General features: G+C 26.6%; 1 protein-coding gene across 1 annotated transcript in view; it reads right to left on the minus strand.

Annotated features, from left to right (window-relative positions):
• The window catches only part of LOC129975665 (macrophage mannose receptor 1-like), a 46337-nt gene extending 32491 nt beyond the window's left edge, over window positions 1-13846 (minus strand). Inside the window, exons 1-5 of the mRNA XM_056088777.1 lie at window positions 13706-13846; window positions 3225-3425; window positions 2120-2256; window positions 1353-1454; window positions 387-508 (exon numbers count right to left, since the gene is read on the minus strand). Of these exons, the coding sequence (XP_055944752.1) occupies window positions 387-508; window positions 1353-1454; window positions 2120-2256; window positions 3225-3425; window positions 13706-13793 (650 nt within the window). The 5' untranslated portion in view covers window positions 13794-13846. The remainder of the gene's footprint in view (window positions 1-386; window positions 509-1352; window positions 1455-2119; window positions 2257-3224; window positions 3426-13705) is intronic.
• Between the last annotated feature and the right edge of the window lie 3422 nt (window positions 13847-17268).

Raw genomic sequence — 17268 nt, forward strand, 5'->3', positions numbered from 1 at the left:
AAAACTTTTTTTCTAGAGAATCATCCATCAAATGCACTAATTATTTATTTTCATTATGATTATAATTGTTTTTAAAAGTCAAACAAAATTTGGACAGTTTATGTTGGTAAACGCATATTAAACTCCAGCTGTTGTATAAAACATAGCTTAGAAAAAAATCATCACAATCAAGCAAATATTTGATAGTCAATAACTTTTTGAAATGTCGAATAAGAATAAAATTTACTCTAAATTACAGATTATATCGCAATTTTTCATCACTTACATAGATATTTTTTTCAGTGATAGAAATATTTTAATGTATCACAACACAGTTTTTTACATTTCGACTAAATCGAAATACCGAAAACATATAAATATTTAAATATAACATAACAGTTTCTTACATTTCGTTTAAGTCTAAAAATCGTCCACCATGTTCAGCGCATTTAGCATCTGCATTTTCTTTGGTTGTTGCATCAGGTGTTCTATACAAACAATTCCCAGTCATCTCTCCAATGAATGAGTGCTGCCAGATTAATAAAAAAAAAATATCGTTATATTGTTGAAAAAAAGTTTTAAGAATTGCATTGATGCTTGTAAATAAATAAGAAAGGATTATAATATTTTTTTTTTAAAAAATTATTCGAAAAATGGCTGAAGAGGGCAATAAAAAATATTTTATGCGAATATTTTTTGTTCTATTAGGTCCTTGGAAAAGATTTTTAAATATTACTTGAAATCTTCATTCAATGGATTAAAAATTCTAAATATATAACTTTTTAGCAACGATTTCTAAGTCATCGCAAGAAAACGTATGATTTTTAAATTTAAAAGTCGCATATTCTTTTCAACTAATACAAGTGGTCGTTAATTTCAAATGTGCAGTAGTAAAAATTTCTGTAAATATTTTCACCTGTTGATTTAATTGTAGTGGAAATATTACTTTGGTTGTCAGCTCAAAAATGATAAATATTCGAAGCTTGTTTGATAATTCTTTTCAAAAAGAAATATGAAAAAAAAAAAATCTTTAGGTTTATCACCTGAATCTTTTTACCGTCTTTGTGCTATAACTAATTACAGTTCAAATGTTATTCATTTTATTTTTTAAAAAAAATCTGAAATTCGGAGTATTTTCTTAGGAAATTTCTGAAACTTTGTCATATTAGATTGATTTCTGCAAAAATTGAACCCCTTTTTTCCCCTGTCTGTGTATATGGAAGATAATAATTTTTTTGCTAGTGATATGAAACAGAAAGAATAGTTTCTAAAATTCCAAAAGTTAAAAATCTTATATATATTCTTCCTTATTCTTAAACAAAGAGAATGAAAAAAAAATTGTTAAGTGAAACATAAAATTGGTCATACCTTACCTCTGTTAGGCCTTCCAAGCATTTCTCTGTCGGATTATATTGCGTTTTGTTTTGAATACATATGAAACCATGGCGTGCATCGCATTTTTCACTTTGAACTCTCTGAAAAGTAAATACACATTGAATAATTCCATAATGAGTTGTCATTTAATTCAGTCAGTTAAATTTTTTAATATTATGTGGAAGAAACCTACTCATAGATGTTTTTCTTACTAATAACTAATATCCCCCTGGGGAGCACCTCGAAATGAGGATGAGATGCTTCCGCATGATGGTTGGATCTCGCCACCCTGGAGGGTACACAAATAGGTGGGGGATCTGACTCCTCCCTTCGATGACGGGACGTACTTCCTTCGGGGAGGGTTGTACCATGACCGGTGATGGCCCTTAGGACACACAGTTCCCGCCAGTGTTGCTGTTGCGGCGGTCCGGTCATTCAGCCTTATGGTATAAATCCGTGTGCCTTCGTGGCGGATCGGAGAGTCAGTTGGTTGACTTACTAATAACTAATTTGTTTTTCATGCTATTTAATATCTTAATTCAATATAATTTTATTTTTAAAAATATTTCAATGTGACGTATTTATGCTTAACAATATTCTTTGATAAATATTTTATTCAATGAACAACGTTACCATGCATATTTAAAACGACGAATATTACTAAAATAAGGATAGATGAAAGAAAAAAAGTGATATTTATACTCAAAATAATACAAAAACTTTACAACATTGCTTAATTATATTGAAAAATTTTTAAAAAACTCACTGCTCCTGTATAGATATAACAACTGCCAGGAATTGAATCATTTTTCTGAACCCAAGGTTGTTCCATTGGTGCACCATTTAACCAGGTATGAACTCCATTACTTTCTACAGTTCCGACCCAAAAATTGCTATCTCTATCTAGAGAAAAAGAATAACAGGAATGACATAATGCTAAATTTCGTATACTAGCATAAATGTGTGAGCTCTTCCAAAACTATCCTCTATTTCTCGGACATTAAAGTGGCGATGAAAGCTCTTGCAGCGAATGCTAAATAGCAACCATCGCAACGTTCGTAAACTACTGCTACTTCTCCATTTGTTCCGTATTGTCGGCGAGTAGTACTAATTCATTCGGATAACTTTTTAAACTACGCTTTTTTATTGATATTTACTTGTTTGTGTGTCTCCTTCCCCTCTAACTGTTTGTAATTGGATTTCAAATCGACCTATACAATGATTTTCTAGCAGAAAATTGAATAGAACTTGAATATGACATTACTTACCATGTTTACTAATCCCTTACCATATTTCGCATTTTCTAATTGAAAACATTTCTGAGTTATCGTATTCAAGGGTAGATGGATAGACCGACAAATAGGCATGGTTTCAATAATATGTTTTTCGAATTCTGGAGATCTAAAACGTGGAGATTCATGAAAATTGAGTTAGGCATAGTTTCAATAATATGTTTTTCGAATTCAGGAGATCTAAAACGTGGAGATTCATGAAAATTGAGCTAGGCATAGTTTCAATAATATGTTTTTCGAATTCTGGAGATCTAAAACGTAGGGATTCATGAAAATTGAGTTAGGCATAGTTTCAATAATATGTTTTTCGAATTCAGAAGATCTAAAACGTGGAGATTCGTGAAAATTGAATTCGGATTTTTTGACAATAATAATGTTTTCTCATTGTATACATAGTAGATAAGAAAGTAAAAATGCATATTAAAATTTTTCTTCATGGCAAAATCTAAAAATTTATTTCATTTATTGCAAAAATAAATTTTTTATATCTTTCCAAAAGTGATATTTATTCTTATTCTCAAAATAAAATTTACATGATCATTTCATATAAAGAAATTAAGAAAGTGCAAAGGTACTTACATGTATAGGTATTGATATTTAAAAATTCCAGCATCTCCTCTGAAGATACAGATGCAGTTCTGCCTCTATACCTAAGCATGCATAAAATTGTTGCGTCATCTTTTGAATACTCGGCAGAGCTCTTAATAAATATACATTCTTTTTGGTAACTCAGCCAACCTCGAAGGCAGGTATTGACATCCCCCGTACTAAAGAGAAAAACTAGAAAAAGGAATTACGTACTATTAGAAATCAATGATTTAACTACAAATTATTAATTAATAAGAGATTCAAAACAACACCAGTAAGATAAAACAGGAAAATCAAATGTACAAAAACAAATAAAAATCGCATAAGAGCTCAGATATCGAAAATGAAATAAAAGTGCAGGAGGTTTCGGAAATTTTAAGCATCTTTTTTTAAACATAAATAATACAAGAACTAGAAAAAATCAATAATCCAAAAATTTCTTACATCTTATTTAAACACAAATTTCAACCCTAGAACGATAGTATGTTAATAGAGATTCAAAATTTTGCTGAAAACTTTGATGCACTCATAAAATTTTTGATACATCAAATAAAATACATTTAATTTCCTGATAAATCACAGATGCGTTTTGTTGACTGTATTACTCTTAATGCTGTACCATAGAAGGCCAACCCGTGTTACTATTGCGTACTATTTGAGAAGAATACCTCACTGTAGCACCTCTTTTTCCCCTTGTGGCGTTTACAGACAAGCAGTTGAACGGGAGACCTGCATCCTGAGGTCGATTTTTTCCTGTGGGCAACCCTGGCGCTAACGCCGAATGCCTTCGGTTGGAAACGGCGGAATCTCTCCACCATACTGTTTACTTTAATTTACCTGTCTATGTGTGTTTAAATTTTGTAGTGTAGCTGTGTTTGTGTAGATTAAAAATATTATATTTAAAACCGGGCAGTTCAGTAGAAAATCGCAACACACTCACTATATCACTAGATTGAAGAATACTTAATTCATATTCTTATCACATTTTTTTATCGTTTTTAAATAGTGTTTATGACTTTCAGTTTTATATAATTTTTGCTATTTTTTTGTTTGTTTGTTTTTTCCTCTCTTGCACCACTATGATTTTTCATTATATTGATCGTATTTCGAACTTGCCGCTTTTTTTTTACCAGTTTTTCACTTGGGATATTAGATGTAAACTGCTTTTAAATTTTTGATAAACTTCATAATTTTGTGAAAAAATAGTTTTTAAGCAAAAAATTATCATAAGTATTAAAGTCATGCCATTTTTATTGTTTTACATATTTTTTGTTCACTTATTTGACCTTTTGTTCATGAACCTTTTATAAAGTAACCATTCACATGACAGCATAGCTCTATTAGAAAAGTAATTGTTTGCTTTATCTATCTTCTAAATTTTGTATTATTATAAATTCGCATTTTTATTCTTCCAGCATGTTATACAGATATTAAACAGATTTTTTTCTTCAATTTTTAACAATGGAAAAAAATTATGCTAACAATTTTACTGATAATGAAAACATTTTAAATTTCAGGGTAAAAAATATAATATATTGATAGAAATTAGATTAAAAAATATTTTTTTTTTAAATTTTCAAAATTTAGGTAACTTTTCTAGATTTATAAATTGATGTCATAATAACTGAAGTAAATGTAATGTCATGGTGTAAAATGTAATATTATACAGTAATATTTTAGAAAGTTATCATGGAAAAACGCAAAATTCAGCTGAATCCAAATTGATTCTGAGTATCACTTGTAAAAATTTGTGTTATAAAGAACCGAATATGTTAAGTTCTGTAAAACAGCACATGGAAAAGATTTTATTCTGTTTCTTTAACTGAATATTTTTTCGATTTCAGATTAATTATCAAAATTCAAAGTTTAGATTTATAATCATAATTTTAGAAATAAAATGAATAGACTGTTGAAACAACACGGTTTCTTCACATTACTTCCCTATTTGTGAATTAAAAATAGAGAATACTTTTGCAAACTTGAGAAACTCGGAAAGAAATCTATTGAGTTGTAATTTAGCAGCAGGTCGATTCGAGTATATCGATCGATTAGACTGAAAAAAGCTATATATTAAAATGCAGAAATTAATAACTGAGGCTCTAAATCTGTTTTTAATTTAAAACTTAATATACAAAAAAAAGAGATGATAAATTCTGAATATAAGAATATTCAGATTAAGAATATTTTAAACAATGCATTTTATAAGAACGTGACTGAAATCTGTTTTCTCATATAGAAAGAGTTATTGATTTTTCTGCTGTTTTAAAATGGTTTTTTTCTTTTTGCCCATAGGATCTAATATAAATTTTATATATAATGAGCTTTCAGCTGTATTTAGTTATTATATATATATAATAAGTTTATTATCGTTTTATTTGAACTAAATGGCTTCATTTCGATATTTTGTTCAGCTTCTTTGATTGAAAAGTTTTAAGTTTCATTTTAAAATTAATTGGGAAAATAAATACATTTTTTTTTGTTAGAAACTGCCATTTATTTTTGTTCAAATTACTCAGAAAGATTACATGCAAAAAAAAAAAAAAAAAAAATTTCCTCCCTGCAAGCTGGAAGCTTAGAGGTAGATTTCATGTATCTAAGTGAATGTCTTCAAACTCTCTTCAATCCTTAGACAAAAACAACGAAATATTGCATATTGAAACAAACTTTAGATTATGAATTCATTTTTATCGTATAATTCAGCATTTAATGAAAATAAATAATATTTAGATAATAAATATTATAAAAATAAAACACAAATAGCTTTACTTTAATGTTTAAAATATATTATTGAAAGAATTTGATATTTTTTTAACAAATGCCTGAAGATTGTATCAACTAGCAAGAAATAAAAATTTATCGTCTTTTATTTAAACATATTAGAAGAAATTAATTATCGTTTGAAATCATTTTTCTTTCAAATAAATGCAAAGAATAATATTTTATGATATAAATTAAAAATTTGTCATTTGATTTTTCAATTACATTGAGAAAAAATATCGTTTGCTTTTCTTAATTAATAGCGGGATCGAAATCTTATCTGGTGTATATTTGAATATTCAGTTATAATCAACGAAATAAATTTTCTTTTGTAATCCATTTTCGTCCAACAATTATTTATGCACAAACTATTTTAATGAAAACTATATTAAATACATTTATATATATACGTTTTCGTTGTTTTAATTAAATGCAAATTTTACAAATAATATAAGACAATACAAATGAATCTTAAAATATTATCATGCAGGATGTTCCACATGAGATTCAAATCCTTAATTTTTTTAAGGTGACTTTAAGAATAATATAAGAAAATATAAAATTCTAAAAAAAATAGTTTAATATAATATTTATTCTTAAAAATTAAGAATATTATTAGAAGGTAAGATAAATTTGTTGCCTAAGGTATTTGAAGTATGTCAAAGAAATTAGTTAAGCCGAGTGAGATGAGAGGATGAAAATTGAAAGTGAGAAATTGACTGCTTGAAAATTGACTAGTTAAGACTAAGTTAGTATATGTTGAATCGTTTATAAAGACAGAATAAAAGATATTTTAGAAATATCAAACTGGATATATATTTTAATAAGAAATAATTCATAAAATTTTTCGGCCAAAAATTCGTAAGTTTACACAATGATTATAATAATGAATTAGGAAATTTATTAAAGATAAAAAAATTATTGTTTTATTAAATATACTCTTATCTATATTCTAAAATGTAGAATTTAGTACATTGTAGTTTTTCTCAGTAAATAGAAATTTTATTTTCTACATAGAAACAATTCTTCCATTGAAACTCCATTACTGGAAAAAACTGATGAAACAATTCTTCCATTGAAACTCCATTACTGGAAAAAACTGATGAATAAAAATTTTCCATATATAAGTTTTCTATGGCATTTTGTTTGAGTAACCACATTTTTAATTTTCATTAAAAAACAAATTTTTTTCTAATAAGGGGAGGGTACGGGGTTGAAATCCGAGATCGGGATGAGATTTAGTATAATGATAATATACATTTAGAATGTTCATTCATGAAAATATTAAAACGCAATGGCCAATCAATTTCGAGAAAATGGTCCTCAAACTTTTGGTAAAGCTTATATACTGATAATTTGACTCCCGTTCCGAGATGGTATGGTTGTCTAGATAACCGTCTCATATACGGAAAGTTAGGGTTCGAACCTGGCTAGGAATTTTCTTCTTTTTTATAAATTTACAATTCAAAATTTACTAATACTCTTAGTTAATATTTTTAATTTTTTTTCATTCAAAACAAATATTTATTATCAAAATACATAACAATAAAATTAAAATTTTAAAAGAAAAAAATTATAAATACAGGTGCATTTTTAAATAAAATAAAATTATTTAAATTTAATTAACTATTTACAGATAGTTTTAATTAATACGCTACTTATTTTTATGCAAGTAGAAATGTTTATTATTTTAATACTTAAATTGTAATTTAATATTTAAAAAATAGTAATAAATATAACATAAATGGTGATAATTATTAATTATAAATACTCACATCGTAAAAAAAATTATTCGATTACATACAAGAACCAGAATGGTAACTATAGTAAAAACATTGGAAACAAAATATATTTCGACATGTTGCATAACTGATAAATGCTGATTGTCCACAAGAGCAAGGTTTCTTTAAGAGATCTATGAAAAAACATTTAAGCATCAATTGCATTTAAAAATATCTCTCTTTCATCAGAAAGTTGGGCAGCATACCATGCATACCTTATAATCTTATCAAAAATAGGTGATGACAATTGATGGTGTACAATTGATTGAATTTTTACGTTATCTTCACAAGAATTTATTTCTTGATCATGTTCGATTAAATAAGAATTTTGTGCACGTTTAAGATGTTTTGAAATATCTGCCTACGCATTCAATAAATTAACATCTGCTCTTTACTATTTCTTTTGATTACTGCAGTTGGAGAACTTTGCTTACATATTCAACAAATATCAGCTGCTCCCTTCAATTTTTGATGTAAATACAGCTTCGTTGAGTTAGAATTGATAATTTATTATTATTAAAATTCAAGAATTTGAAAATTGATTGTTTGAAAATGATGCAAGCAAGTTAAATTATCTGTAGCCATTAATGTTACGTTTTTAATTATTTTTCCTTTAAACATTAAATTATAATTTAAGTATTAAAAGAATAAACATTTATCCTTGCATAAAAATAAGTAGCATAGTAATTAAAGCTTTCTGTAAATAGTTAATTAAATTTAAATAATTTTTTTTAAAAAAATGCATATGTATTTATAATTTTTTTCTTTTAAAATTTTTATTTTATTATTATGTATTTCGGTAATAAATATTTATTTTGGATGAAAAAATTTAAAAATATATTAATTAAGAGTATTTGTAAATTTTGAATTGAATAAAAGTTACTTAAAAAGGAAAAAATTCCTGGCCAGGTTCGAACCCTGACATTCCGTATACAAGACGGTTACCTAGACAACCATGCCATCTCGGAACGGGAGTCAAATTATCAGTATATAAGCTTTACCAAAAGTTTGAGGACCATTTTCTCGAAATTGATTGGCCATTGCGTTTTAATATTTTCATGAATGAACATTCTAAATGTATATTATCATTATACTAAATCTCATCCCGATCTCAGATTTCAACCCCGTACCCTCCCCTTGTAAGAAAAATTTCCACCAAGCTATATTGCATGAAACCAAAAAAGATTGGAGTTTCTGAGTTCGACAAGTTTTTTGAAAAAGATAAAGTTTATATTTTTAAAGATCTATTAATACTTTTTACAAAAATAAACGGTGTGAACGTTGGTAAGCAACATTTTTCAAAAAAGGAATGATATTGTATCCATTGATAAATTAAAAATTTCTCCACTGAATCATTGGATATTTTTTTCAATAAACAAGTAATTGTTATTATCGAAATCAATGTAAAGAATGTAAGAGAAAATGTTTAAAAAATCATATTGAACCTAAGTTTTGATTGAATGTGCTGAAGAAGTATAATATTTATTTGATTACATTTTTAAGAAACTACTTTTTTTAATTATAGCAATTCAATAATTTTATTTATGAAGTATCAAACAATTTTAAACTAATAAGGGAAAAGACAATAATGTAAGGGACGAACATATATCTCACTATGGAGTACATGGAAAAGATATCATATGAGCCTATTGTATGATTTCAACAGTAAGTTAAATTCTTGATCCACTAAAAGAGAAATGATCGAAAAACCTATGAAAATAAGCAAAAATCATTCAACGAATTACTTTGAATAAACGTAGTATGGTATCTTGAGTACTAATGCATGATACTATGCATTGGTACCATGCAAATAGAGGCGAGTCAACAATTCCGTTATCAATCCTGAAGTGTTATTCTTCCACAAATAAAGTAAGCGTCGTCGTTTGTATTTCCAAAATTAGAGGAATGTAAGACACAAAATAGTTACAAATAGTTTTGTCTAAAACCTTTTTTTTTTTTCCCCTCCCTAAAATCATCAGTAAAATGTAACCTTCCGATGAAGTATATTCCGTGACACTTCTTTGAATTCTAAAGCTTATTCTGAAATGGGGCATGTTCATTATTTGAAACACAATTACAAAACGAATAAAATGTAAGGAAGTTGAACAAATCATTTTGTCAGATTTCTGCTCCAACTGCTTTTCTAAAAACTCTGTCTAAATCAAGTTCATTGGCTTAGACATTTCGATTTCATCAGATGTATCTAAATACGTCGGAAATTATCAGTTGGGCCTCTTCCACTTGAAAGCTTTGCATTCCAAATGATTTTAGCGACTTTTAAAATCACTGTTCTCACATTTATTATTTAATATGCCTCTATTCAATACCATTTAAAAACATTTTATATAAATAGGATCTAATTTGAAGGAATGTGCTGACAATTCTACTATATTTTTGCTTTTCAAGATTTGAAAGGAAACCGACTTACAATATTTCAAATATCGTTTATGATTTAAAATTGTAGTTTATTCTCCCATATTTTAATATTGATATTATATTTTATAATATAAGGTTATAAATTCTTTTTCATATCGTTTGCTGCTACTTAAAATTAAAAGTAAGATATATTGAGGCTAAAAATGTCTAAATGACAGAGCTGCAATTATTTGAATTTCTCAGTTAAGAATAATTCTTTTTTAAAAACTAAAATCCGCCGCTAAAAACATTTAAAGGATATAAGAAACATTATATTCATTTGGGTGACACTAAGTAACAAAACGTGTATACAATTTAAACGTCAAAACTTTACTCCTTCTTTATATGATTGTTAAAATATTATTAATGAGCAAAGAAATTGATTGTATAATAGAATTATCAGTCAATTCTTTGTTACTAGAAATTTAACATAAGTATGCGATCAAAAAGGATTTCAAAACAAAAATTGAAATAATATTAATAATTTATTTAAAATATATAAGAATAATTTATTTACTAGCACAGAATCATTGTATGAAAACGCAAAATCATAATTAGGTTTTGCATTTTCTTTTTTAGTTCAAGTCATTGAATATTTGATAATGGATCAAAGTTCTAATATTTACATGCTATATACAACATTTATAAGTTTAATATAACATTTATGTTAATTACAGGAAAAGCAAAATTTTTTTTTTTTTTTTTTTTTTTTTTGCTTTTTTTTATATAAAAAGAACGTATTTGAACAAATAGCATGCATTAAGAGATGCACATTTCAAAATAAATTTTCATGAAGTTAAAAAAAATTAAATGATTTTTTAAGCCCATTTTCAAAGAAAAAGTAGGGTAAAATGGAGTAATATGATAAAGAAAAAAACATGGAAGAAAATGTGGAAAGAAATGTCAAACATGTGGTTCCAGAAAAGCAGATTACAGAATGTTTTTAATGCTGCTTACCCTTACAGTTTTCCGTTTAAAACGGTTGGCTGAGAAATTCACATAAAAAAATACTATAATTTTCAAGGTTATGAACTCTGCCCAATGAAACTGAAGCAGAGAACCAAATAGCAGTGCAAATACCAGGCTGCACATTTCCCTTCAAAAGAGACAATGGAAACTCCCTCAGTTTTAATAGAACGTGATGAAGTTTCTGCTGTTTCAAAAACTGTTTTATCTTTTTTGAATGAATTAAAATTAGATATTTTTCAACACTACCCTCTCAACCACAGAGTAAAACAAAAATTACATAGAAAATTCGAAATCAAAAGGAAAATATGCTCAGATAGCAATAGGTGAGATTCCGATTTCAGATACGGTTATAGTCCATCTTCGTGAAGAATATTCAGAGCATAAAAGAAAGAAAACATGCTTTTCTCCAAAAAGTATGGTAAAATTAGAATTCAAAAGGAAATCAAGGGAAGAATAAGAAATCTAAGTAGATACTGATAAAGCATTGCATTAAAAAGTTAGTGAAAACTTTTATTAGTCGCTTTTTTGTGAGCAGAAAATTGTGACTGATAAAAGCTTTAGTCACTTTAGTCAAAAATTACTGCTACTTTTCTGCCTTATTAAATTTTCTCTTGGAGAGAAGTATATTTTTTAGGAAAATGAAGATGCAGTTGAAATTGTAAGTGAACAGATTTATTGATATTTAAATTCAAATGTTAAAATATCTATGTTAATATGTTTAATAAGGAATTTATTGTCAATTTTCTAATTGATCTCAGTCATATAATAGGATTTTTTTTTAGTCATTTCCCTTCTTGCCCCATCCCATGGAGTAAAATGATCATTATAACAAGCCTAAAAAAGTAGGGATTACTCTTTTTTAATGGTTTAAAAAAACGGAGCCAAAAAATTTATAGCTATTCTTAGATTGTATAATGTAAAATATCTTTCAAGAAAGCCTGAATTTATAATATAATTTAAGGAGTGTAGTTTGCAGAAGTTAAAAGCAGCTAATTTTATGGTCATTTTACCTCACCTTATTCTAATTTATATCCGCAAGGACAGAAATACAATTTCCCCCGACTTCATTATTTCCTTCCATTTAAGTTGTTTGCGCCGTTTTCAATTAAATCAATGAAACTGATTCACATAACCCCATGATCACATGGCAAGTATAACAACGTTTCTCTTCTAACATCTAAGAATGGTGACATCATATCCTTCTTTTTCAAATATGCGCTATGGATTTGAAAATTATATTTAAGTTACGCATTTGAAGTAAATTACTTGAACCGAAACAATATTGGCTTCGTCAGATTGCAAGATGTTTTGCTTTTCATTATTAGTATTATTTCTTAAAATTTACTAGATTTAAAGAATAAAGAACTTCTATAACATATAATATATAATACTATCATCATTAATAAATCAGTTTTTAAATTATTAAAATGTATGAATTTTAAAATGTTGGATTGGATATAAAAGATTAACGTTTAGATTATATAAATTATCATTGTTTTTCGAATGATAAGTACAAGCTTTCAGTTATTTTAGAAAATATAAATTTTTAAATATTCTAATCCACAACTTGTATTTTCTATTTTTTTTTTAAACTTTTGGATTATTATTTTTTTTTTTTTTTGCATTGTTTATGCGATGTATATCATAAAATAATTTCTTATATTTGTTATTTCTGCAGAAATTACATTTATAAAATTTCAGATCAAATCGTAACCTTCAAAAAAAATTTAAAATAATTGTATTAAAATTTCAGTATTTTAAAAAATACTAAGCTTATTTTATTAAATAAAAAATAATTTATAAAATCAATAGGATAAAAATTTGGAAAAAAAGATACATAATGAATTTTGAATAAATCTAATTTGAAATCAACGTCATTTCAAAGAGAGCCTTGAACAAGCCATGATCGAGATTGAAATAATTTGTAGCAACAAAGGCAATGCAACTCTTAAAATACATATTTTAATGTTTTGCTTTTATCGATGTTAAAACACTACATCCTAGTTAATATTAAAATTCGTCTTCACGGCTATGGCTTTTTTTAAAGGAATCAAACGTTATATCTATTAGATTCTTTAAAGATATAGCATAAAGCGCCTGGTGAACTTATCAAACTTTTTCTCATGTTGAAAAATAGTTAACCATTTTTACTGGATTAGCTCTTTCAAAGGTATTTGCTAATCATATACTTTGTAAACCAAAATTCCAATTATTTTTAACGGGAACGGGGTTGTATCATAAAATACTTAGAGTGCTTTGTTCTTACAAATACAGTTTTCTACAAAGCAACATAAGGCAATAAATTTTGCTTTCTTATTAATGGACGTAAATTTCAGGTAAATGAGAACCTATTAGTCTTAACAATTCCGCTTCAACCAGCACAAATAAGAAAAAATCTCTTTGGATATATATCACTTTTTTATGAAATTATGCACCAGTCATAAAGATTATGTTCCACAAACATTCACCCTTAAACACTGAGTCAGGAATACTTAATCTGTTCAATACTAAAATTCATCCAAAATCTAAATAAAAATTGAAAAAGAATACCTGATTGTAGTATAATCAGTATGAAAATGGCTGGAATTACTGCTACTTTTCTGCCCTTCATTTCTTCCGTCCTCTCCAAGATCTTCATAGCAATGCATCACGGCAGTGTTTCACTTCCTAACAGTGAGAGGAAGTACTTGTCCACGTGGTACAGAGCAGGAAACAAGCTTATCGCGCTTCTGTCTTTTCTGGACTGAAATACTTCCTGAACATGCGAAAAACATTCATCAGAAGAGAGAGGTTTTTGTCTCTGATAATGGAAAACCGATCGAAAATTTTGTAATCAGCAGACAGAAAGTATTCGGATTTTAGTAAGGCGATAAGTTAGTCTTTGAGAAGTTGGATGTTGGTGAAACTTCACTCTTTTACGTCACAGCATCCGGATTTAGATGCTGAAAAATACAGATATTATATCATGAGCTTTTAATGAGTCATAGTTCTTCAAATGACATTATGAAAAAAAATGTTTAATAATGCCCTTGAATCTTTTCTTAGAGATTAGTACCAAGAAATCATTAGCAATGTGTCACACATTCCATTATTGCAGAGCGATATTAAATTAATAAAAAGAAAATGGATCTAGCTGTTTATTCTAGATTTTCAATATACAAGATTTTAATTGAATTATGAATGGTTGATCATTCGGCGTATGCTATTTTTACCTCCATATTCATTCAAGCAATGACAATGCTCCTATAATACTGCATAATAATCTTTATTATATCACAACTTCGCAATGACAGTTTTTGGCTCCTTAAACTATTTTTTTACAAATTTCGTCTTCTATGCATTCTCTTATGTGATCTTATTACATAAAATAAATTATAGAAGATAACCATACCATATTTATATGATTTTATCACATCTTTCCAGTGAATTAATTTTGGTTGCAAAAATCAATCAAATAATTACAAGAAATTCTATCTTCATTCAAAAATATTAATTCAAATTAAGTAATCATTTGTAATTTATACATAGTAATTAAATTTCTGCAACAAAGTTGTGCCTTTTATTTATATATTGCGAAATAACAATTTTGTTTAGAATTTTTTACTTTGATGTATAAAAAGGGAAATTTCCCACACTTTTGAATATTTTTAGAACGAAATGGTTCTAGTACAACGTTAGTAGTTATTCTAGTGAAATAATTCCAATTTTTTGCGATTCTATTTTACTTTAAGCGCTGTGTATAAAACTCCAAGTACTATTCGCTTATTAATTTTTGTATAGGTTAGGTAAGTTAAATGATATACATTTCAGAACAAAGATGAATTTATTCAAAAAAATTCTAATAAAAAGAACAATATTAAGGATGAGCTTGCAAATCACTATACATTTTCGCTAAGCGCGAAATTAAACTGGATTTATTTCCATATTTTCCATTATATATTTCTTTGTTTCCATTCTTTCCATATTTCATTTCTCTTTCCATGTCCATATCGAAAATTCAGTTTCATTAGAAATAGCATATGGAATTAAAAAGGTTTTGAAATTTAGCATCTGATATCGTATTTTCCTGCTACGACTTCTTAGGACACTGTGGCGTACAATTTAAAAGCTACGATTCAAATCTTCATAGTGAATCATTTTCACAAATATTTTATAAGTACGGCATCAGATCACAGATTTTTTTTCCCCTAAAATCAACGAATTCAATATTTTCCTAATTAAACCAATGTGTGTAATCTATTGAGTGAAGAATAGAATAGAATTTAATTTAATTATAGTGTTGATCTATTTTGCCCTAAAACGATTAATAAAAATTTTCTATTACTATCTAAAAATAATTGAAACTTTTGTTTCATTAAAAGTATTTTAATTGATAATATGACAGTCTATATTAAATGCACTTTTCAGAAATTCAAGTAACTATCCTTTTAATACTACAAATTTAATAAATAAAATTTAATTTTTGCTTATTAAAAGAAGGATTCCATTTGAATTATTAAATAATTGTCAAGAATGAGAATTAATTCCTTGATAAATGAATGCTTATGTATGAGCATATTGTATTACATTTACGTTTCGAAAAAGTAATAAAGAGCAACGCTGCAAAAAGAAACAATAATATACCACTATTTATTTTGTTTGAACCACGTTTTTATTTCTTTATTTAAAATTTAGTTCGTGTAGCTTGCTTAAAATTTAGTTCGTATATTCTTATTTATACTCAAGTTAAAATATATTTCAAATTTAATTCAATTTTGAAGTGTTATCAAATTTCCCCTACTTTCATCTATTGATAGATTTTTCTATAAAAATTTGGGCCGCTTAGAATGAATTACTTCCACTCCGAATAAAAATTCCACCAAATTTTTTGGCACTTAACGAGTTGTATTATGCTCCAGATTTTTACAAAACCAAAACATATTTATGATAAAAGAATATATTAAATATTTTTCTACACAACATACTTCTCAAAATATACAAAAATTATTAGAAGTATTTGTTCTTAAGAATATTTATATTTTTCAGAAGTAAATTTTAAATTACATATTTTACCAAAATTCTTTAATGGAATCGGATTATTTCATGGTCAATTTTAGAAGACAATTTTTTTAAATGATTGCATTCCGTGTAGAAAAATAAAAACATAATGAAGCACAAAATGTTTAGTGCTGTAAGAAACTGCCCATTTATAAACAAGAAAACAAAATTTAAATATTAACGCAACCTTATAAACTTAATATTATTGGGAGTCTGGAACTATGCTGTGAAAATTTCTCAATGCTCTGTGCTAATAAATTTAAAACTTCTATTCAATCATCCTTTAAACAACGTAGAGAACACAAAATGTGTCATTCTATTTTATCTAATTTTTCACTCGAAGAATAATAATAAGAAAAAAATCGTTTATATTAATTTTGCTTCTTTGAATATTATGTCACAAACAATGTTCTTTAAGAACAATAATTCTATGTAATGTTCAGTATCAAACTCCTGCTAAATATAATATTAATTAAAAAATAAATTTATATACTAATAACAGAATATTCTCAACACAATTAAGAATAGATTATTGAAAAATATTGATACAAAGATTTTTGCGTTACACTCATCATTTTAATAAGTATTCAAAAACTTTTAGAATAAACAGTAGATACTTACCATTAAAATGATAAAATAACAATAGTACTCTTAAGTGCTTCTACCAGAATATTTAAGAATTACTAAACATTTAGTATATTAAATTTTATTATTTTTATTCGATTTCTTCTGATTGACTATTATCACAGAGAAGAGAAACTGTGACTATTATTCTTTCTTGAAATTTTGGCATTTCACTTTTGATAATTCTATGAATTTCAGCCAAACGATTTTCTAGCTTGAAACGTTTTTTTATAAACGAATTAATTAGAGCATAATTAATTTTATAACATTAGATTGATAGAACAACTGACTGTAGATGCAAACAAAAATAAATTTATAATATATAAGCGATAATTAACTTTTTTCCATCTATTTTAATAAAATTGTCATTTTTTCATTGGATAATTAATAACAAAATGTAACATTTGAATTATTAACAGAACCTTTTTATTTTCCCTTTTCTTCGTAATCTA

The sequence above is a fragment of the Argiope bruennichi genome, chromosome 7, assembly GCF_947563725.1.
Source record: "Argiope bruennichi chromosome 7, qqArgBrue1.1, whole genome shotgun sequence".
Taxonomy (NCBI): Eukaryota; Metazoa; Arthropoda; class Arachnida; order Araneae; family Araneidae; genus Argiope; species Argiope bruennichi.